This window comes from Pongo abelii, chromosome 2 (genome assembly GCF_028885655.2).
Source record: "Pongo abelii isolate AG06213 chromosome 2, NHGRI_mPonAbe1-v2.0_pri, whole genome shotgun sequence".
Lineage (NCBI taxonomy): Eukaryota > Metazoa > Chordata > Mammalia > Primates > Hominidae > Pongo > Pongo abelii.
The window spans coordinates 146,433,565-146,455,785 of NC_085928.1; the positions used below are offsets into that span (position 1 = coordinate 146,433,565).

General features: G+C 37.2%; 2 protein-coding genes across 16 annotated transcripts in view; both read left to right on the top strand.

Annotated features, from left to right (window-relative positions):
* The window catches only part of NCK1 (NCK adaptor protein 1), a 101,791-nt gene extending 96,783 nt beyond the window's left edge, over positions 1-5,008 (top strand). For 5 of the 6 annotated variants that reach the window (XM_009239343.4, XM_009239344.3, XM_009239345.3 and 2 more), the window contains exons 3-4: positions 782-1,494; positions 3,440-4,311. In XM_009239343.4, the coding sequence (XP_009237618.1) occupies positions 782-1,494; positions 3,440-3,634 (908 nt within the window). In that variant the 3' untranslated portion in view covers positions 3,635-4,311. 6 annotated transcript variants of the gene reach the window in all.
* A 694-nt stretch (positions 5,009-5,702) lies between these two features.
* IL20RB (interleukin 20 receptor subunit beta) overlaps positions 5,703-22,221 on the top strand; it is a 54,412-nt gene continuing 37,893 nt past the window's right edge. For 6 of the 10 annotated variants that reach the window (XM_054552673.2, XM_054552679.2, XM_054552674.2 and 3 more), the window contains exon 1: positions 15,388-16,717. Coding sequence is in view for 2 of the 10 variants with exons in the window: in XM_063722220.1 (XP_063578290.1) it covers positions 13,252-13,339 (88 nt within the window). In the remaining 8 variants the exon portion in view is untranslated. Of the gene's footprint in view, positions 13,340-15,387; positions 16,718-19,161; positions 19,238-22,221 lie in introns of those variants that run through there. The other 4 variants (XM_063722220.1, XM_024244698.3, XM_054552680.2 and 1 more) reach the window with 3 other exon arrangements.

Sequence of the window (22,221 nt, forward strand, 5' to 3'; positions counted from 1 at the left end):
ATGGGCAGCAGTGAAAATGCCTGACTGAAGTTGATGTAGCGTACATTTGTATTGATAGTACCATTTGGTGATTTTCTCATTTCTTTCAACACATATGTATTAAGCATTTACTGTGTACTAAGCACTGTACAAGATCCTTGGGATTCTATCTGTAAACAAACAAAACTCCCTGCCCTTGTGGAGGTTACATGTGACTGGGGTAAGGGGAGAAAAACAAATAATATTTTAAAATAAACATATGAGGTAAATAGAGCTACCTGGGTCTGGGAACCAAGAAAGCAAATGGGAAGATTAGCCAGACATAACTGCAATTTTATATTGCATATCATATTCTGATTTAAGATAGAAATAATTTTATTTTTATACAGCTTATTGTAGACTCTAGCTTGCTTAAACTAAGACAAGAAGAGTATGGGTATGGTGGAGCCTTTGTGTACTTAGATTGTAGCTATGAAAGAAATCTATATTTACATTTAAGAGGGAATCCATTAATTTAGGACAACTTTATAATTATGTTATATAGTTATTTCAGGGCCTTTGACAAGAGAAAAGATGGTGAACTGTCATATAATAACTGAAATTAAATATTTATTTGGTTAAGAAAAAGAAAATTTGCATCTTATTTCCAAAAAGATGATTTTTAACTATATAGAAATTTGTTATGTTAAGGCTTTAAAGATCTATATAGAGTTGAAGATCTCTTTTTAATAATGAATAAGTTCGTTCTTTTGGTAATCATTTTTTTATATTCTCCTCTTATGGCCCTTTTTAATTTCAACAGGCATTGGAAAAGTGAAAAGAAAACCTAGTGTGCCAGATTCTGCATCTCCTGCTGATGATAGTTTTGTTGACCCAGGGGAACGTCTCTATGACCTCAACATGCCCGCTTATGTGAAATTTAACTACATGGCTGAGAGAGAGGATGAATTATCATTGATAAAGGGGACAAAGGTGATCGTCATGGAGAAATGCAGTGATGGGTGGTGGCGTGGTAGCTACAATGGACAAGTTGGATGGTTCCCTTCAAACTATGTAACTGAAGAAGGTGACAGTCCTTTGGGCGACCATGTGGGTTCTCTGTCAGAGAAATTAGCAGCAGTCGTCAATAACCTAAATACTGGGCAAGTGTTGCATGTGGTACAGGCTCTTTACCCATTCAGCTCATCTAATGATGAAGAACTTAATTTCGAGAAAGGAGATATAATGGATGTTATTGAAAAACCTGAAAATGACCCAGAGTGGTGGAAATGCAGGAAGATCAATGGTATGGTTGGTCTAGTACCAAAAAACTATGTTACTGTTATGCAGAATAATCCATTAACCTCAGGTTTGGAACCATCACCTCCACAGTGTGATTACATTAGGCCTTCACTCACTGGAAAGTTTGCTGGCAATCCTTGGTATTATGGCAAAGTCACCAGGCATCAAGCAGAAATGGCATTAAATGAAAGAGGACATGAAGGGGATTTCCTCATTCGTGATAGTGAATCTTCGGTAAGTTGATTTTCGGAGGTAAATACAAATAGAGCTCTGGGTATTTAAAAAAAAAAAGAGAGAAATAGAGAGGTTAAGTGGCTTCCCTAAGGTAAACCAGGTAACAAGCTGGGACGTAACATAAGCATAAATGTTACAAAGCTAAAGTCGGCATTCTTTCTAGCTATCTATTTTGAATAAAAGAGAGCTGTGGCAGTGTTGCTACACACTGAATTATTTGGTCTTGTCTAGTTGTGTTGATTTTGCATTCCTGATATATTTTCTGTTGCATTAAACTAAATGGAGAAAATGGAACACTGGCTTCTTCATTGAGAGTAGAATAATACTATAGATTAAATTGGGAAACATTTAAAAAATTGCTATTGGATGCAATGTGTAAGAAGATAGTCACTGTAGTCCTTATGACATAGGAAATCCCTGAATTTAAAAAATTGATATTAAGTTTCTTCATAAATTGGTTACTTGGGAATTGGAATACACTTTTATTATAACCTCAAAAAACCTGTTTTAACAGTGTTTGAAATGCATTTGCAATAAAAGGTAAATTATATTGCAATACTAGTAAACAATAAAACTATAAAACCATAAAACTTGAAAAATAATATGGTTTCATGGTCTCTTTTAGATACTGCTTTAGGATATTAGAATTTGATGACACTCATTTTCTTTAAAAATGGCCTTTCTTTTTCCTTGATGAAAGATATCACTACTTTTCCATTTATTAAATCATGATTAATCTTGGCTTTGTGTGAGTATATTTGTACAAAAGGGAATGTGTAATTGCACAAAATTTTGAAAGAAAATGTGTGGAAGTGGGGTGTGGTGGGGAGAGAGATTAATTGAACTTCCTGATGTGAAGTTCAGGAAAATGGGGCCTGTGCCTAATCCCTCAGAAAAGCAGTTGGTTGGCAGTAGGGAAGAGTGATGACATCCATTTTCTGTTAGTTGCCTGATCTGGCTCACTGTTTGAAACTTTGGGAGTAACTGTAGAAAAAGAGGCTTTGGGGGTTGATATAGACTGTAACAACAACAACAACAACAACAAAAAACTAATTAAAAAGAAGATAGCTTGAATAAAGAATTGTATGTATTTTCTTGTGGGTAACTGGGTATAGATATTAGACAAAATACAATATATACCATTATTTTTAGCAGTATACTTTTTAAGGTTAGAGGTCTCAAGTAGGCATATTTTGTTTAGCCTTCACAGTGTTTTTTAAACATTTAAATTCATTGCTGATATTTAAATATTAGGATATGTATTATAAAAATTCAGACTTTAGACCATTTAAAATTGGAAGAACTACCAACATTGAGACCCGGTTCCTGCAAGGCAACAATCACAGCTGAGAAGTCACCACTTGTTTAGATTGATGATACACTGTCATTTCCTCTGCCCATCTACCTTTCCACTCTGACACTTGTTTACATTATTCTTTTGGCTCTTGTAGGCATTTGAGTTTGTGGCCTCTCCTTAAAGTTTAGATTAATTCTCATTTGTGTGTTCTTCAATTTTGGGAATTAAGCATGTTATCTCTAAGACAGCTACTGTTAGCTACACCTTGAAAAGGGGTTGGGTGGGTATCTTAGACTTTCTCATGTGTTTCTCTGACTGGAGAGAAGATAGCTCTTGTTCTTCAAATATTTCACTAAAGGACTTGCTGTGGGTGTTAAGAGACTTTTGATTACGCAGGTTTGAATCCTGGCTCTGTTGTTAACTAGATGGATGATATTGGCCAAGTTATTAATAGCTTCTTTGAGACTCAGTTTTCACATCTGTAAAAAGGGTTTGTTTTGAAGAGTAAAGGAGATAATCTATGTAAATAATTTACCATGGTGCCTAGGACTTAGTTAAGTGCTTAGATTTTAACTTTTAGTTTAATATAAAAATACTGATAGAGGGCTTTCAAAATGTTTACTATATGTATTTTTTTTTCTCTTTTAGCCAAATGATTTCTCAGTATCACTAAAAGCACAAGGGAAAAACAAGCATTTTAAAGTCCAACTAAAAGAGACTGTCTACTGCATTGGGCAGCGTAAATTCAGCACCATGGAAGAACTTGTAGAACATTACAAAAAGGCACCCATTTTTACAAGTGAACAAGGAGAAAAATTATATCTTGTCAAGCATTTATCATGATACTGCTGACCAGAAGCGACTGCTGTGTAGCTGTAATTTGTCATGTAATTGAAGACTGAGAAAATGTTGGGTCCAGTCGTGCTTGATTGGAAATTGTTGTTTCTAAATCTATGAGAATTGACAATAAGTATTTTTATTATAACTCAGCCCATACATATATACTGTATATGCAGTGCATCTGCATAGAACAGTTCCTTATCCTTGGCCTTCTGTTTTATTGTTTTTTTCTTTGCTGTTTTCCCTTTGCTTCTAATATTACAGTTTTGTATTTTGTAAACAAAAATCAAATAATGCATATCAGAATCTTTATATGGAAGAAATCCTTTATTGCCTTTCCTTTGTTTCCTTGTAAAGGCACCCTGTTCTGTTATGGTTTTTCATTATATAAAATTATTATATCTATATATGACATATGCTAAAATAAATTTCTTGGAGAGTGTTAATCTTTTCTGTGACTAAATAGCAATAATAAATGGAAAATTAGAAATTATTTCCAGGTATTATATTTGTCACAGGCCATTGTAAATACCAAGTATATTGTGTCTGCCATAATTTTAAAAAATGCATTCATTGTCTTCAGTCGTACAGCAAGACACATGAGACATAGATTAGAAAACATGTTGTACAATTTTAATTTACAACTGTTGGAAATAAAAATCACTTAGTTTTTTTTTCCAGTGCTTCTCCCTCATCTGGTTATTCAAGAAAACAAAACAGTCTCTGAGATATTTAGCTTTTCAAACTGTAAATAGATGCTCTAGTGTTATTTATTGTTTTTAATCCCACTTGTATTATTTTACCAGAGCATCTTGTATTAGGACATGTTATATTTGTGCCAGTGGGAAATAAGTTATGGCCAAGTTTTGCAAAAACAGGAAGCAGTGAGATACTTGTTTTTTTCTCCTCACTAAATATCAGTAATTGTCAGGAATGGTATTACCTATTTTTATTTCCTCTTTTCAGCTTTAAGTTTTGTTGATTGGGACACTAAAACTGATGTATACCTGAGGAAAAAATAGAATGTGCTCATGGTTAGGGAAAATTATATTATTTTTAATTTTTTAATTTGTTTTTTAACCAAGTAGGAATTTGCATGTATGGATAAGAGGCCAATCTGCTTCTGTAGGCTATAGAAGAAAACCAGTTGTATTTTATGGTCATAATTTGTCCCCCTATTATTCTGCAGATTTAAATTTAAGTAAAGTAGCCATCAGTATTTTAACTGAAAAATACTAAAGCCACATAACTGAGTAGGATGTCATATGATACTTTCAACAAATTCCCTAATGCTGCCTAAGCATATGGATGTTTTAATTCTTTGCTGTGTTATAAACAGATATCTAATACACCAGAATTACTGATGGTAAAATTGAAGTTGTGTAACTTGTGAATTTTTTTTATCAATGTTTTAAATATTATTTAAATCTTAAAATCATTTAAAGACTTATGTTGCCACTGGGTGGCAGCCATGGCTTCTCCCACTAAGCAACAGAAGTGACCAAATATAATTAAGACAAATTTTCATCTCTATTACATCTGCTTTTAAAACATTTTAGTTCATATTCTATTATTTTTCTAACTCAGTACTTCTTTGTTGAGGGTAATTATTAGTAGTTAAGTTTTTAATGGAAATAAAAATTATGTATGCTTTACTGTAAAATCAAATGAATATAAATTGAGGAAAACTGTTTAAATTGTTGTAGGATGACTAGTAGTAAACATCATCTTAATTTTTAACATATATTTGATGATGCTTTCCTTTTATTCTCTGTATGTTTCTGGGTTTTTCCCCAGTCTTCCTTATGAAAAAAATGTATGTTTGTAAAAAGAGAACAATTAATGCTTTGCATCACAGACATAAACTATTCATAGTAAACTGCACTGAGCTGATATTAATAGAGCAGACTTTTGAGAAAGTAGGAGTGTAGTAGCACTGGAAACAGAATGCAAATTTCTGTTCCATAATTAGGTTTATTGTAGCTGTAGAGCTCCCAGATAACCCATGTGTGCCAGTAATATCTATTGTGTGCTCTTATTATGGTATAAAAACCTCGCTGGAAGCTACTTATTTTGTACTTAAATATTTTACCAATTTTTAAAAAGTCTTAACCCAACGCTTACACCAGTGACTGTTTTTATAATACTTGAAGTAACTTTAAGAACTGAAAGAACCCCGGAAAACATCTACATAGCTAGATAGTAACAATACTTGTATAAGAAACAAAGTTTCTTTATTCCCAGCCTGGTGTCTGTATCATGACACACTACTCTGTGTATGCTTGGTTTTAGACTAGGAGGAGAGTCCTAGGAAGGGCAATATTACAGAAGTTTTCTTCCACATGAGGAGAATGCCTAGTTTCAAATTTAAATACATGTATCAGTTGGAACCCTGCCTAACTCACTTCTACAAATAACTTCCCCAAAATCTTAGAAGGTTTTTTAGAACATGATATAAGCTTTGGGACAAAAACAAATGCCATTGTGTCCCTTATTTAGTCATAAAACCTTAGGATTCAGCTGAATATATATTCACACATGTATATTACACATATATCACTATACAGTTAACACATGCACCTTGCACTATTAGTGACAATACTGCTAAACAAAATAGGCTTCATGCAATCTATTGCCATTACTAGAAGAATAAATAGGCCTAGCAGATGGGCAACTTGGGTTGTTAGAATAAGGTCATTTTTGCAGAATATGGCACTTAAATTATCTCCAGCTGTAATGTCCTACCATATAATGCAGAGGTTGCATAGAAGTAGGGTTGTCACAGTCTCCGTAGCACCTTTGTGAGAATTCTCTAGGCAGGCCCAGCCCTTCTCTAGAAGTTTGAATTTCACTCCCACCTTGTTGCTGGGGTACCTTCTTCAGGGTACATCTAAACACAGTGGCCTTATACAGAAATGTTGTTCAACCCACAGAGTGCTTTAAAAAATTAATTGCCAACATTTAAAAATTAGGGAGTTTCACATAAAATTCAGACTTCTTGTTTCCCTTTAAAAATGAGAAGCTAATAACGTGAGTTGAATTCCCACAAGTCAACAATCAGCTGGAATCTAGTATGGATGGCCCCCTTATCTTCACCAGTGCACATAGTGAAAAAATTCAAACAGTATAATAAAGTCTTCTTTCAAGTCAAAATAAATAGAGACGAATCTCTGAAACGTTTTATTTGGGAAGCAAGAGTTGTAATTCAGGGCACATACACAGACAGTAGTTTTTGGTATGTCCAAAGAACAGAGAAGATTGGGAGTTTTATTATAAAGAGAAATGTTACATATGTTTTGAAAGAAAACTCATTGGCTCTAGATAAGTTTTTGGGAGGTGGCAAGCTCTGATTGGTGTGTGACAGTGATAGGTAAAACCAGTCTTAGAGTCACAGCAGGTCATTTCAGTAGCTACTAGGTAAAACTGGTCTTAGGGTTTACAGTAGGTTGTTTCAGTAGCTGGGCTTGTGGAAAACTGAGTTCTTGGAGCAGCTGCTATGTCCTTCATGTACTTTTTCCCCTTAGCGCATTGAATCTGATTTGGTTGGGTATGACAATAATTACCCAATTTGTATAATTAACTTTCACACTCCCAACCCTTATCCCCCTAGTTGAGATCTCCAGATGCAGTTTACTCTCCCTATTTTTCCTATAACATGGAAGGTTTTGGGTTTGGAATCTGGAAATTATCATTTTTTTCAGAAACACTCAGTTACATTGTCCAAATCAAGAAATTAGGAGTGTGGCATTACAGTACTACCTAAGTTTTCCATTTTAATACTTTGCTAGAAGATAATGGGTCCTTTATAATCTTGCATTTATATAGAACATTTAACTTTCCAAATGGCTTCACAATCAAGGTCACTTTTTTCTTAAAGGACTTTTAATATAGCATAGATGCTATCTTATGTTTTGAACACTACCCTTTTTTTAAAGAATGCCAAATTACTGTTTTTGGAGAAACACATTATTAGAAGCATTGGCTTGCTACTCAATTCTGATAGGCTGGTTCTGTTAGTGTTTAGCAAGTTTTTGTGACTCAATTCTCTGCTATCTTTTAAACACTTGACCAGCATGATATGCATGCCCCCACACCCTAATTTCTTGCTGTAACATGACCTAAACCAAATGACTTAGGAACTGAAATTGTTTATTTCTAGTTTACTGATGAGGTGCACCTTGTATCTGAAAGCATACCTAGTTTGCTGAGATTTGTTTAATGAGTAGAACCTAGGTTAGGCTTGGTGGGGTTTTGAACAGAGGAGGAGTTTGAGCTATCAGCCACCTTGTTCACAGAGGGAAATGTTGTAAATTAGTGTCTTTGAGAATATTTCCTGGTGGGTTAAAGTAGATTTCTAAGGTAGTTGCTTTAAATAAATTTCTGTTCTCAGATAATTTATACCTTTAGACTGTGGAGAAACTTTTCAGATAGCCTTCATGAAATTACTGAGACAAAAAGGTGAATTCCAGAATGAGACTCTTAAGTGTTGTCTATTTTAGGCTAAACACAGGAATGGTTATTGATATTTTTTGAGTACTTTTGAAAGAAACAGTAATCATTGAGTAAGGATGGCTTCTGTAGGAGAAGTAATGTCAAACTTGATGTTTTCTAGACTTAATAGGCAAGGGGGATGTTATAGAGAACAAATTCATCAAGGCATGTGATGATGTCAAGATGAAAATTTTTTTTTAATTGTTACATCTCTATATAATTTTATGTTTAAATAGCTTTTGGAGATACTCATAATCAATTTATCCAACCAACTCACCTCAAATATTTTATTGCTGAGCTGAGACTGTTCTAGCAATGTAACAGTGAAGAAAATGGACAAAGTTTTTATAAAACTTATATTTTAGTGATGTGATACGTAATGGAGAAGAGCTCTGAATTAAAATAGAACAGATTGAGGGTGAGGGTGTTAATTTATATAGGATGATAAAAAGAGGCCTCTGATAAAATTGACCTTTGAGTATACTGTGTGCTCCACTTAATAGAATCACTGATGACTACGAACGACCAGTGACTGAATAAAATACAGCAACCAAAATCATTTGAAAATTATGTGGAACTTCACTATTACATTGTTTCTGGTTTTCAGATTTTTGATTTCACTAAAATGGTATTTTATTGAAATGTGGAACATTTAACTACAGAAGGCTATTCTGAATAAACCCTGATTCTCCATTTTAAGAGGAGTTTTTTGGGGGGATGTCAGATAGAAAAAGATAACTACAGAAAGAGGACAGTTTGGCCGACTTAAGGGTTCTAATTGAGCACACTCTAAGGAAACCCTGGAGGTTAAATTCCTGATGACCAGACAATAAACATTTGGGAGGAAATTGAAAAACTGAAGTATTTCAGAAGTGAAAAAGGAATGCAGGAGCCCTGAAAATTAGATTCTAAAAGTGTGTAGAAATTCTACCTGGGGCCGAGCACAGTGACTCAGGCCTGTAATCCCAGCACTCTGGGAGGCCGAGGCAGGGGGATCACATGAGGTCGGGAGTTCAAGACCACCCTGACCAATGTGGAGAAACACCGTCTCTACTAAAAATACAAAATTAGCCAGGCGTGGTGGCACATGCTTGTAATCCCAGCTACTGGGGAGGCTGAGGCAGGAGAATTGCTTGAACCCGGGAGGTGGAGGTTGTGGTGAGCCAAGATCACGCCATTGCACTCCAGCCTGGGCAACAAGAGCAAAACTCCATCTAGAAAAAAAAAAAAAAAATTCCACCTGGAACAGACTTGGTGGAAGCATGAATTAGAAGAGTCTAAGACAAGTGGAATTCCGCTATTTAAATTCCCTGTGTTATTTCTAGAAAGAAAAAATTGAGACACAGTTCCAACTAAATGTCAGAAGTGCTAAAACACAGAACATAGATATCTAAGAATCTTAATGCAAAGGGAAGGAACTATTTTGTGTTAAGTAGGGGAAAGGAAGATTACTGGAATGTGATAGTTGACCACATAGTTCATTCAAGGACACAGGGCCTATCCTGGACTTGCACAACCCTAAGAGTGAGTGCTTCAGATTTTGCGCCCTAGGTGCTTCCCTTAATTTTAGTCCTGGCCCTGCAGGGCACAGAGAGCTTAGGGTTCTCTTCCTTGGCCACAAAACTTCCCATCCCTCCCCACTGCCTCTACCTTTTCATAAAAACCTTTTCTCTGCTTGCTTTTCCTTCCATAATTAAATATCAGAGATTTAAGTGGCAAATAGTGTAATCGAAAAAAAAATCCTATTTCTGAACTGTACTTACCTATAGGAAATAGGTCTATTCTTCCAGCGGTTTATCTTCTGACATGGATGACCCTCCAACTCTGTGGAAGGCACCAGAAATTAACTTGAGAAGTGCAGGAAACAGGATAGAGAATAGTTTTGTTGTGCGTGTTGCATAGACAAGACATTACAATTTCTCTTTCTATAGAGGGGCACCTCAAAGCCAGAAGAGAAAGGCAAAATCAGGGTCAGGGATTATCCAGGAATGTTAGGGGCTAGCAGGTGAGGCACAGCCCTCCAGAAGTCCTCACCCAATGATACAGCCCAGGCAGAGGTGGGTGGTCTGAGTTACTTGTTGGGTCATGACCCAGACTTGAAACGGATTATTGTTCAAAAAATATGACAGGCAGATGGCATTATCTCTCAGTGCCCCTTGAGGTGTGCTGAGCCCAGGGCAGACTCTGTGCAATGGCTTATGAAGGATTGGCAGGCAGTACTGTCTTGCCAGAGCATTGTAGTACTGGACAGGAGTGTCTTGACAGGGACCAATGAGCAGGTGGAGCTAACTAGCCATTGTAACACTTCAAAGTTTCGTAAACAACTCTTTCTCCGACAGCATAGCTAAATGATTCTTATTCTTTCCTCCATTTTCTGTTTACTTTCATTTTCATCTTCTTAATTCAGTCTGTATTCCCCTCTACCTTTCCATCTTTGCTCATATCATTCTCCCAAAAGGAATGATGAACAGTGTGTCTCTCTTCCCCTCCTACCCATATCGAGTTGGTACATCCGGAACTTCATATTGAGGTCTACCTATTCCCTAAAGCCTTTGCTGATCTCTTGGATCACTCCTCTGTGTCCCTCAGACACATTGAAGCATTCCTTTGATGCTAACTGGGAGGCAGTTAAAGTGAGTGAAAAAAGCTTGGAGTTATGCAGACCTCAGTTGGAATTCCTGTTTCCATCCCTGACTAGCTCAGTGATCTACAGTAAGCTAATTTCCCTGAGCCCTGTGTTCTCACCTGAAAAGTGGAGAATCAAATCATATCTTACCTTGTAAGTTGTATAATATATGGACATGTATATAGTGTGTAGAAACCCTTCAGGACATTCTTGGCAGATAACAGATATCCAGTACACATTGGCTTATATTGTTAACTTTTGACATGCTGGAACTGTGAGCAGAAGTGAACTTAGGAGAGAGGAATCAGGAAGCCAAGATGGAGAACAAAGGTAACATTGGGGACAGATGTTGAGGCCATGTATGAAGCACTCTTAAGAGGAGCAGTGAGAGACTGTACAAGCAGCTAGTGACCAGAGGTCAAAGCACAGATGTGGCCACTGACTCACAGTGCTGGGATTAGGAAAATATGCACCAAGTTTTCTTGACTATGGTGTGGTAAAAAGATATACAGCAATGTTTATTGTATACTTATTTTGTGCCAGATCCTGTTCTAAGTCTCACTTAGTCCTCACAACAGCCCTGAGTCAGATACTATTATAATTGTTTCCAATTTTCAGATGAGAACCGTAAAGCAGATAGTTTAAATGACTTGCCTAAAGAAACACAACTAAAAAGTTGACACCAATCAACCTGAGACAAAGCTTATATACTAGAGACTCCCCTGCTCATATAAGCATCTAAGTTCAAATTTCTCAAGCTGAACATTTGCAGCCTTTTTCTATAGCACCCCCAATCCTGCCTGTCCTGACCACACTCCACCCACTTCATTATTTCACTTGAGGTGCTGCCATCCACCCAGTTACCCAAACTCAGAACCTGAAAGTCATGTTTGGCTCCTCCTCCCCAGCCCTCTTAATGCACTCAATATCCAGGAGCTATCAGTTCTACCTTCTTTATCTTTTGAATTTGGTCATTTCTCTCTACAGACATGAGAAACCTAGTGGAAGCCAACAATATCTGTCACCTGGATCACTACCGTAGCTCCCTCATGGCCCTCCAGCCTTCAATCTGGCCCCCTGTGCTGTTTTCTCCACCGTAGTCACAAACTTTTTAAAGCTCAAATGCAGGGAATGACATGGTCATATTTGAGCTTTGAACCCTTCCTTTGACCTTCATTCCTCTCAGGATAAATTCCAAGCTCCTCAATAAGGCATTCAAAACTCTCTAGAATCCTGTTTCTGTCTGCCATTAAGCCCTATTTCTCGCCATTTCAACCTTGTTCTCGTGTTGCACCAAACTTCTTGTTTCCTAAAAACATTCCTGGCTGATATTTTTTTTTTTTTCCAGAGTTTAACACCCAGTCCTGGAGTCACCTCCTCCAGGAAGCTTTCTGTGATCCAAAAACTGGGTTAGATGTTTCTTTTTAGTGATCCTATGTTCCCTTACGAATATTGCTGTCCCTTCATTTTAAAAATTGACTTATTATTATTCCCGTGTCCATCTTCTCCACTAGTTGGGAAATTCTTGTTGAGGCAATGGACTGTTGAATTCCTAAGAACTAGCACATAGCAGGCCTTCAGTGACTGTTTCTTGAATGAATAAATAAATGACCAACTTTCCCAAGGTTACATTATAAGTTCTGAAACTTGAACCAAAATACATTAGAACCCATGTTTATTCCACTATTGTATTTGCACATTAGGGTGGTTAAAGTCCTTCAAGGGCTAAATTTTAAAGGGCTAAATACTATCATAAGGTTTTTCTTCCACCTATTGAAATTGGTTTTAATTTTTCAGTAATACATTCATGTGACTCAGTAATCAAACGATATACAAAGATATTCAGTCAAAAGGTCTTGTTCCCGTTTTTCTCTTCCACCTTTCCAATTCCCACTTTCTCTGCCCCAAGGTAACCAATCTTGTTCATTTCTTATATCTTCTTTTAGTTTTTCTTTTTGCAAATGCATGCATATATGAAGCTATATATTATTCTTTACCCTCCTGACTTTCAGAAAGGTGTTTTAAATTTTTTCAAATATCTCTAGTTTTTCTGAAGTGGGTACATATTAGAAAAAAAGAGCTAGTCAGTACCCAGCTTGAATGAACTCACAGAGAGAAACTTGGAAGAGGACAGCTATTTAATGAGGGAGGGAGATAATCCTGCCTGCTCATTGGCTTTTAGGGAGGTGCAGGGTCCTCTAGGACAGAGCCTGTGGTCCGGGTATCGCTCATAGGCAGATTCTCAAGCTCCCCAAAGTTACGTTTTCTCTGGAACTCTCCTAGGCCACTCCCTGCTGATGCAATATCTGGGTTTGGGCAGAAAGGAGTTGTGCTTCCGAGCCCGCCCTTTCTGAGCTTCCTGGGCCGGCTCTAGAACAATTCAGGCTTCGCTGCGACTCAGACCTCACTTCCAACATATGCATTCTGAAGAAAGATGGCTGAGATGGACAGAATGCTTTATTTTGGAAAGAAACAATGTTCTAGGTCAAACTGAGTCTACCAAATGCAGACTTTCACAATGGTTCTAGAAGAAATCTGGACAAGTCTTTTCATGTGGTTTTTCTACGCATTGATTCCATGTTTGCTCACAGGTAAGTATGAATTAGAATACATCCAATAGTTTGGGCCTTGAATATAGGTGAAGAAGGCAAAAAATACTTTCCCAGGGCCTGGGGTTGAAATATGTGTATGGAATATCTTATATCTGTTTTACAAAAGATTTATCACCTCCTAAACCTCTATTCCCACATCCCAAAGAAAAGGCCTGCATTCTGTTTGGAAATCTCTCTTCTTAATGTCCACACAACAATCTAGAAAGAGAAATCATCAAAATAAATAAAAGCAGAGCTCTGTGCACTTTGTTACTTATCTCATCGTCTGGTTTTAAAGAGTGCAACGTAGTTCTGTCAGACTTACTGTGTGTGTCTTGGAGATGTTAACTATAAGAACAAATTAAAACAAAGATTCTAGCAAAATACACATGAATAAAAAGACAATTTGTGAGCTTAACATTGGATACAAGACTTATAAAAATTGGATTTCTCTCCTGGTCATTGAAGAAAAGGTACTCCATAGCATTCTAAAAAATATTTGGTTTGGGACATTTCTCCTGCCAGTGAGATTACCTAATTTTCTCTGCTCCACTCCTGGTTGCTTGTACCTACCTGCTTTATTGTCTTAAAATTGGAACTCCTTCGCCTTTGATATTTGTTCATGTCAAATCATGTTTAAGAGAAACTTCTAATTTTGATACTCCAAGACATTAGGCACTTTGCAGTGTTGATGGGAGCCTTGAGTACTTTCTCTCTCTCTCTCTCTCTCTCTGTCTCTCTCTGTCTGTCTGTCTCACTCTGTGTGTGTGTGTGTTTTACACAGAACTAATTTAATTATTCTAGTTAGTTTACATCAGGCAACAAATCAGTACTAAGACAATTTGCAAAGGTGTAGAACTGGCTTAAACATCAAATTTATGGTGTTCTTTCCTAGCTTAAAAACCTTCACAGCTCCCAGTTGTTCATCACATGGTGTCCAAATTCTGTTGTCTCTCATCACCCAGCATATTCAGGCCCCACCCTATATTTATTTAACTCTATTTCTCACTACTCCTTAAAAACAAATATGGACTACAAGCAGCTGCTGGCTTAACAGTCAGCATATTATACCTTCATTTCCTCCTCCTGGCCTTTATTGTTATAATTTCCCACCAGAAGCACCATCTTCAGTTTTTCCTTCTACATCTTTCCAAGACCTCTCTTCTTTGACCCCAGGTACTTTAGCTTCAGGTGGTTACTTCTCTTTCCAGCACTGACCTGGAAGGCCAGGGCCTGGGCATCTTTTCTGCTGTCCCCACATCCCCTAGCACAGGCTAAGCATGCTGGTTGTTTGGTTAGTTAGTTGTTGGTTATTTAGTTGTTGGAACAGAAATGTTGCCAAGAAAACATCCCTCCACTAAGCTGAAACGAGAAGATAGGAGGCTGAATGAGAAGAGGAAAGCCCAGCATTTTTCGACTTGACATTTTCTTCAATGACGCCAGTCTTATAAGTCTTTTCTTGAAAACTCCTGTTTTAAATAGATCTGGAGGTGAGTGTGCACTTCTGACACTTATAAACTTACATGGAAAACACACACACACCAAAAAAACTTCAGTGGTGAAATCACAAGGATGTCAGAGCCAGAAAGACCTGTGTGTGAGTTTTGGCTCTGTCACTCACTAGCTCAGGACTCAATCATGTAATGTCAGTTTCCCTTCCTGTGAAATGGTCATAATAGCCACTTTGAGGTTATGAGGGGTTAAATAAGATGACACAAACAAAAGCGCTTTGAAGACTTCAACCTTTCCCCACCCCCAAATGTTAGTTATTATTATCTGTTGGTTATACAGATGGTGGTATCAGTAGATAATTGCTTTAGCTGAGGTTGTCTTTATGCAGTTTTGACCATTTCCTCTGGATTGTGTAGGTGCCTGTGATGAATTCTGCAAATTCTAAATCAACTTCTATTAGTTACTAGATCACTGGACAGATGGGTAGAGTTGTGGCTTTTTTTTTTTTTTTTTTTTTTTTTTTGACGGAGTCTCGCTCTGTCGCCAGGCTGGAATGCAGTGGTGCGATCTTTGCTCACTGCAATCTCCACCTCCCAGATTCAAGTGATTCTCCTGCCTCAGCCTCCTGAGTAGCTGGGACTACAGGCACACGCCACCACTCCCAGCTAATTTTTGTATTTTTAGTAAAGACTAGGTTTTACCATGTTGCCCAGGATAGTCTCGATCTCTTGACCTTGTGATTTGCCCACCTCGGCCTCCCAAAGTGCTGGGATTACAGGCATGAGCCACCGCAACCGGCCATGGCTGTCTTTCGTAGAAATCATTTGCCTTGTCCTATCCCTCCCAAATAATAGTGTGTGATTCAGAAAGCTGATTATGCTACCAATAGTAATAATAACAATGACAATCACAACTGCTATTTCTGAGTACACATTGTGCCTTCAGTTAGCAAAAATGTTATCTTGACTTCTCACATGAATCCTGCAAGTTAGGTGTTATCCCCATTCCACACATTAGGGATAGAGACTAAGAGAAGTTCAGTTATTTGTCCAAGTACCTATATCTAGTAAGTGCAAGAATTGGGATTTGATGATGGTTTGGTCTGCTCCAGAGCCTGTGCCCTTTATATATCTCTGCAGAAAAAGCTGAGACATTAAAACAAGGTAGAAGAATGGAGGAGGGACAAAGGAAAGGAAATAAAGAAGATGGTGCTACCTTTTCTAATGCATTAGCCTTAAAGGCTGATAGAGGTAAAGGTGGCAGAAGAGGATCCAAATAAAGGGAGTGGACATCAGGCCCACTGAGTGTCCTTCAGAGAAGAGATGCAAAGATTTTTGCCTGGAAAGGTTGCCCCAGGGCTTTATGGTGGGTAGCCTTCATGCTGCTTCCCTTGGACTGACTCACTCAAGGTTTTATGAAATAGGTGTTCAGCAGCAAAAAGGGTCTAATTTAAAGACGAATGAGGGATTAAGAAAAGAATTAGACCTAGGCTAATTTCCCCAAGGAAGCCAAAGCTTAATTTACTTGTTCAACTTTCATTCTTTTAACACCATTTATGTACCAGGTTCTGGGATGTGTGCTGGTTAGAGAGATTTTAAAAACTTATCTTCAGGGAGCCTAAGAGCCTGCTGGGAAGTACACTAAAGTCTTTGGCATTTGGGAATTTAACAAAATTTTAACTATTCTTTAGCCACCAGAAGTAAAGTCTAGATTTGTGGTTCCCAACCTCAAATGCACATTGGAATCACCTGGGGAACTTTTTAAAAGCTAAATTCCGTGACTTCACAGCTAGAGATTCTGAGTTAATCTAGGGTGCTGTCTGGATGTTGGGACTTTTTCAGAACAATGTGGGTGGGGCTCCTTAGAGAAGTGATTGATTCCAGGGCTGGGCAGGGAAAAAACAAGATGAGACAAGAGCATTTTGTGGTAAGTAATGAAGTGATTAAAAAAGGTTGAGGGCCTAAGTTAACAGTTAACATAGTATCCTGGATTGGAGCCTGGGATGGAAGAAAGACCTTAGTGGAAAAACTAGTGAAATTCAAATAAAGTCTGGAGTTTAGTTAATGATAATGTGCGAATATTGGCTTTTTAGTTTTGACAAATGTATTATGGTTACATAAAATGTTAGCATTCAGGGAAGTTGGGTGAAGGATATATAGGAATGCTGTGTACTATCTCTACAATTATTCTGTAAATCTAAAATTATTCCAAAAATTTAAAAATCTATTAATAAAAATAACATGAGTAAAACGGGTGGGAACAAGTTAAAAGGGCACAGGCAGCTTGAAAGTGTTCCCACTGGCCAAAAGCTAGAACAATTTGAATAACAAAATAACAATAGTGTTGGACTTTACAGAATAAATTAAAATATCCGAGTCCATATCAGTAAAAATAAATAATTGAATAAATAAATGGTGGAGAAGGAACAGCTCTTCCTAACGAAAAAGTACAATTAAATAAAATATCACTACTAGGATATCACAGCAATAATTGTTACAAGAAATATCCATCAGTAGATGTTAATAGGTGAAAATTTGAGGAGAAATGGAATATTTGCACAGTCTCAAAGCATCTCCCCCAAGGTATTTATTAACTATACAGGGGAAAATGGTAGCTTTACAGTAGAGACACTTTCTTAACCAAGTGATCAGGGCAGTTAACATCACCAGTAATAAGATGTATTGATATCATGTACTCCCTGTGAGTGTCTGGAAAAAATTTGTAACCTCAATCAAATCACGTGAAAATATCAGACGAAACCAAACTGAGATACGTTCTACAAAACAACTGACCAGTACTCCTAAAAAATGTCAAGGTCGGCCAGGCGTGGTGGCTCATGCCTGTAATCCCAGCACATTTGGAGGACAAGGCAGGTGGATCACAAGGTCAGGAGATCGAGACCATCCTGGCCAATATGGTGAAACCCCATCTTTACTAAAAATACAAAAATTAGCCAAGTGTGGTGGCATGCGCCTGTAGTCCCAGCTACTTGGGAGGCTGAGGCAGGAGAATCGCTTGAACCTGGGAGGCAGAGGTTGCAGTGAGCTGAGATTGCGCCACTGCACTCCAGTCTGGCAACAGAGCAAGACTCCATCTCAAAAAAAAAAAAAAGTCAAGATAATTAAAAAAGACAAAGACAAACTGAAAACAGTTTGGGGGAGACTAACTAGACATGACAGCTAAATGAAAATCCTGAATTGGATTTTGGCCCCAAAAAAAAAAAAGCATTAGGGGAAAAACTGATGAAATTTGATTAAATACTGAAGCTTAGTTAATAATATTGCATTAATATTAATATCTTAATTTTCTATAATTGTGCTATGGTTAATATACGTAGGGCTGAGTGAAGAGTATATGAGAGCTCTCTGTATTATTTTGCAACTCTTCTGAAAGTCTGAAATTATTTCCAAATATAGTTAATCTGTTCATCATTTCACTGAGCTAACATCAAGATATGGGCAGGACTACATTCCTTATGGAGGTTTTAGAGAATCTGTTTCCCCCTTCTATGGTATGAATGTACTACAGTTTGTCTAACCATTCATCTGTTGAAGGACATCTGAGCTGATTCCAGCTTGACTATGAATATTTGTGTGCAGGTCTTATGTGATGTAAAGTTTTCATTTCTCTGAGATAAATGCCGAAGAGTGTAATTGCTAGATCATATAGTAACTACATGTTTAGTTTTACAAGAAACTGCCAAACTATTTTGAAAAAGAGTATCATTTTACATTCCTACCAACAATGTATAAGTGATCCACTTGCTCTGTATCCTTGCCAGCATTTGGTTTTGTAACTTTAAAAACTTTTAGCCATTCTGATAACTGTGTAATGCTATCTCATTGTGATTTTAATTTGGATTTCCCTAATAGCTCATAGTGTGCTTATTTGCCATCTATATATCCCCTTTGGTGAAATGTCTATTCATGTCCTTTGCCTATTTTTAAATTGGATTGTTTGATTTTTCTACTGCTGAGTTTTGAGAGTTTTTTATGTGTTCTAGATACTAGTTCTTTGTGAGATAGTGGTTTGCAATTTTTTTTTCCACTTTGCAACTTGTCATCTCATCCTCTTAACATGGGCTTTTGCATAGCAAAAGTTTTTAATTTTGATAAAATTAAAATCATGTTTTTTTCTTTTATGGATTTTGCTTTTGGTGTCACATCTGAGAACTTTTTGCCTAGCCCTGAAAATTTTCTCCTGTTTTTCCCTAAAAGTTTTAGAGTTTTATATTTTACATTTTTTTTGCACAAGGTGTGAGGTTTAGATTGAGGTTTTTGTTTGTTTGTTTGTTTGTTTGCCTGCAGATATCCGATTGTTCCAGTATTATTTGTTTAAAGCGTTTTTTTTTTTTTTTTTTTTTAGACAGGGTCACACTCTGTCACCCCAGGCTAGAGTGCAATGCCACAATCACAGCTCACTGCGGTCTCAACCTCCTGGATTCAGGTGACTTTCCACCTTAGCCTCTGAAGTAGCTGGGACTGTATTAGCTAAGACCACCACCCCTGGCTAATTTTTGTATTTTTTTATAGAGATAGGGTTTTGCCATATTGCCCAGGCTGGTCTCGAACTCCTGAGCTCAAGTGATTCACCTGCCTCAGCCTCCCAAAGTTCTGGGATTACAGGTGTGAGCTGCCATGCCGGGCCTAGAAGCCTATTGGATTTTAGGATTACTTTTGTCTGGAATTGTCAAAAAGCAGTTGAGCACATTTGTGTGGATTTATTTCTGGAATCTCTATTCTGTTTCATTGATCTTGGTTCTATTCCTTTGCCAATTAAAAAATACATAGTTTTAATTACTGTAAGTCTTGGATTGGATAGATCGGTTCCTCTCACTTTATAATTAAAATGGTTTTAGTTATTCTAGTTTCTTTGTTTCCTTCCTTCCTTCCTTCCTTTCTTTTTTTTAGATGGAGTCTCGCTCTGTCATCCAGGCTGGAGTGCAGTGGTGCAATTTCAGCTCACTGCAACCTCCGCCTCCCAGGTTCAAGCAATTCTCCTGCCTCAGCCTCCCCAGTAGCTGGGACTACAGGCATGTGCCACCACACCAGGCTAATTTTTTGTATTTTTAGTAGAGATGGGGTTTCACTGTGTTAGCCAGGATGGTCTTGATCTCCTGACCTCGTGATCCGCCCGCCTCGGCCTCCCAAAGTGCTGGGATTACAGGCGTGAGACACTGTGCCTGGCCTTATTTTCTATTTTCTTTATTTCCCATGGGGTAAATGTGAAATATTGTTACATGTATATAATGTATAGTGATAAAGTCAGGGTACTTAGGAGAGTCATCACCTGAGTACAATACATTTTTGTTGACTATAGATAACCCTACTCTGCTATCAGGCGTTGAATTTATTCCTTCTAACTATATGTTTTGTTTTGTTTTTTTGAGACGGAGTGTCACTCTGTTGCCCAGGCTGGAGTGCAATGGCACCATCTTGGCTCACTGCAACCTCTGCCTCCCAGGTTCTGGTGATTCTCCTGCCTCAGTCTCCCAAGTAGCTGGGACTATGGGCATGTGCCACCACGCCCGGCTAATTTTTGTATTTTTAGTAGAGATGGGATTTCACCACGTTGGCCAGGCTGGTCTTGAACTCCTGACCTCAAGTGATCTGCCCACCTTGACCTCCCGAAGTGCTGGGATTACAGGTGCGAGCCACCACACCCGGCCACTTCTATCTAACTGTATGTTTTTACCATTTAACCTACTTCTCTTCATCCTCCCCACTTCCACCCACTCACTCTTCCCAGTTTCTGTTATCTGTCTTTTCACTCCCTACCTCTGTATAATAAAATCGTTTAGCTCCCACATATAAGTGAGAACATATGATATTTGTCTTTTTGTGTCTGGCTTATTTCACTTAAGATACAATTCAATTCACATTGCTGCCAATGACATGATTCCTTTCTTTTTATGACTGAATAAATAGTATTCCATTGTGTATATGTACCACATTTTCTTTATCCGTTCATCCATTGATGGACACTTAGGTTGATTTCATACCTTTGCTATTGTGAATAATGCTGCAATAAACATGAAAAGGGAGGTTTCCCTTTGACATATTGATTTATTTTCCTTTGGGTAGATACCCAGTAGTGGGGTGGTTGGATGGAATGGTAATTCTATTATTAGTTTTTTGAGAAATCTCCATACTGTTTTCCATAGTGGCTGTACTAGTTTACATTCCCACCAACAGTGTGTAAGAGTTCCCTTTTCTCTGCATCCTCTTCAACATTTGTTATTTTTTATCTTTTTAGTAATAGCCATTCTGACCTGGGGTAAGATGACATCTCATTGAGGTTTCAACTTGCATTTCTCTGATGGTTAGTGATATTGAACATTTTTTCATGTATCTGTTGGCCATTTGTATATCTTCTTTTGAGAAATGTCTATTCATGTCCTTAGCCCACTTTGGGGGATTTGTTTTTTAGTGTTGTTATTTGAGTTTTTTGTATATTCTGGATATTACTCTGTTGTTGGATGAATAGTTTGCAAATATTTTCTCCCATTCAACAGATTGTCTCTTTACTCGGCTGATTGTTTCCTTTGCTGTGCAGAAGCTTTTTAGTTTAATACAGTCCCATTTGTCTCTGATTTTTGCAATAGTCTCAGGAGGATTGATATTAGTTCTTTGTATGTTTGGTAGAATTCAGCTGTGAATCCATCTAATCCTGGGCTTTTCTTTGTTGGGAGACTTCTTATTATTGATTCAATCTTGCTACTCATTATCCATTGTTAAGGTTTTCTTTTTCTTCCTGATTCAATCTTGGTAGGTTGTATGTGTCCAGGAATTATCCATTTCTTCTAGGTTTTCCAGTTTGTCAGCTTATAGTTGTTCATAACAGTCTCTGATGATTTTATGTGGTATCAGTTGTAACATCTCCTTTTTAATTTCTGATATTCTTTATTTGGGTTTCCTCTCTTCTTGGTTAGTCTAGCTAGTGGTTTTAAGATTAACTTTGTTAATCTTTTTGAAGAAAAATTTTTTTTTCATTTTCTTGACCCTTTGTATTTTTTTTTAGTCTCTATTCCATTAAGTTCTGCTCTGATCTTTATTATTTCCTTTTTTCTTCCAATTTTGGGTTTGCTTTATTCTTGCTTTTCCAGTTCCTTGAGGTGCATTGTTAGATTGTTAATTTTTAATCTTTCTACTTTTTCAATGTAAGCATTTATTGATATAAACGTCCCTCTTATTACTGCTTTTGATATATCCCATAGATTTTGCTATGTTGTGTTTGATTTTTATTTGTTTCAAGAAATTTTAAAATTTCCATGTTAGTTTCTTTGTTGACCCAATGGGCATTCAAGATCATGTTGTTTAATTTCCATGTACTTAAACTGGACTTTAGACCAGTTTAAGTTTTTCTTGGTATTGATTTCTAGTTTTATTCCATTGTGGTCTGAGAAGATACTTGACAGGATTTTGATTTTT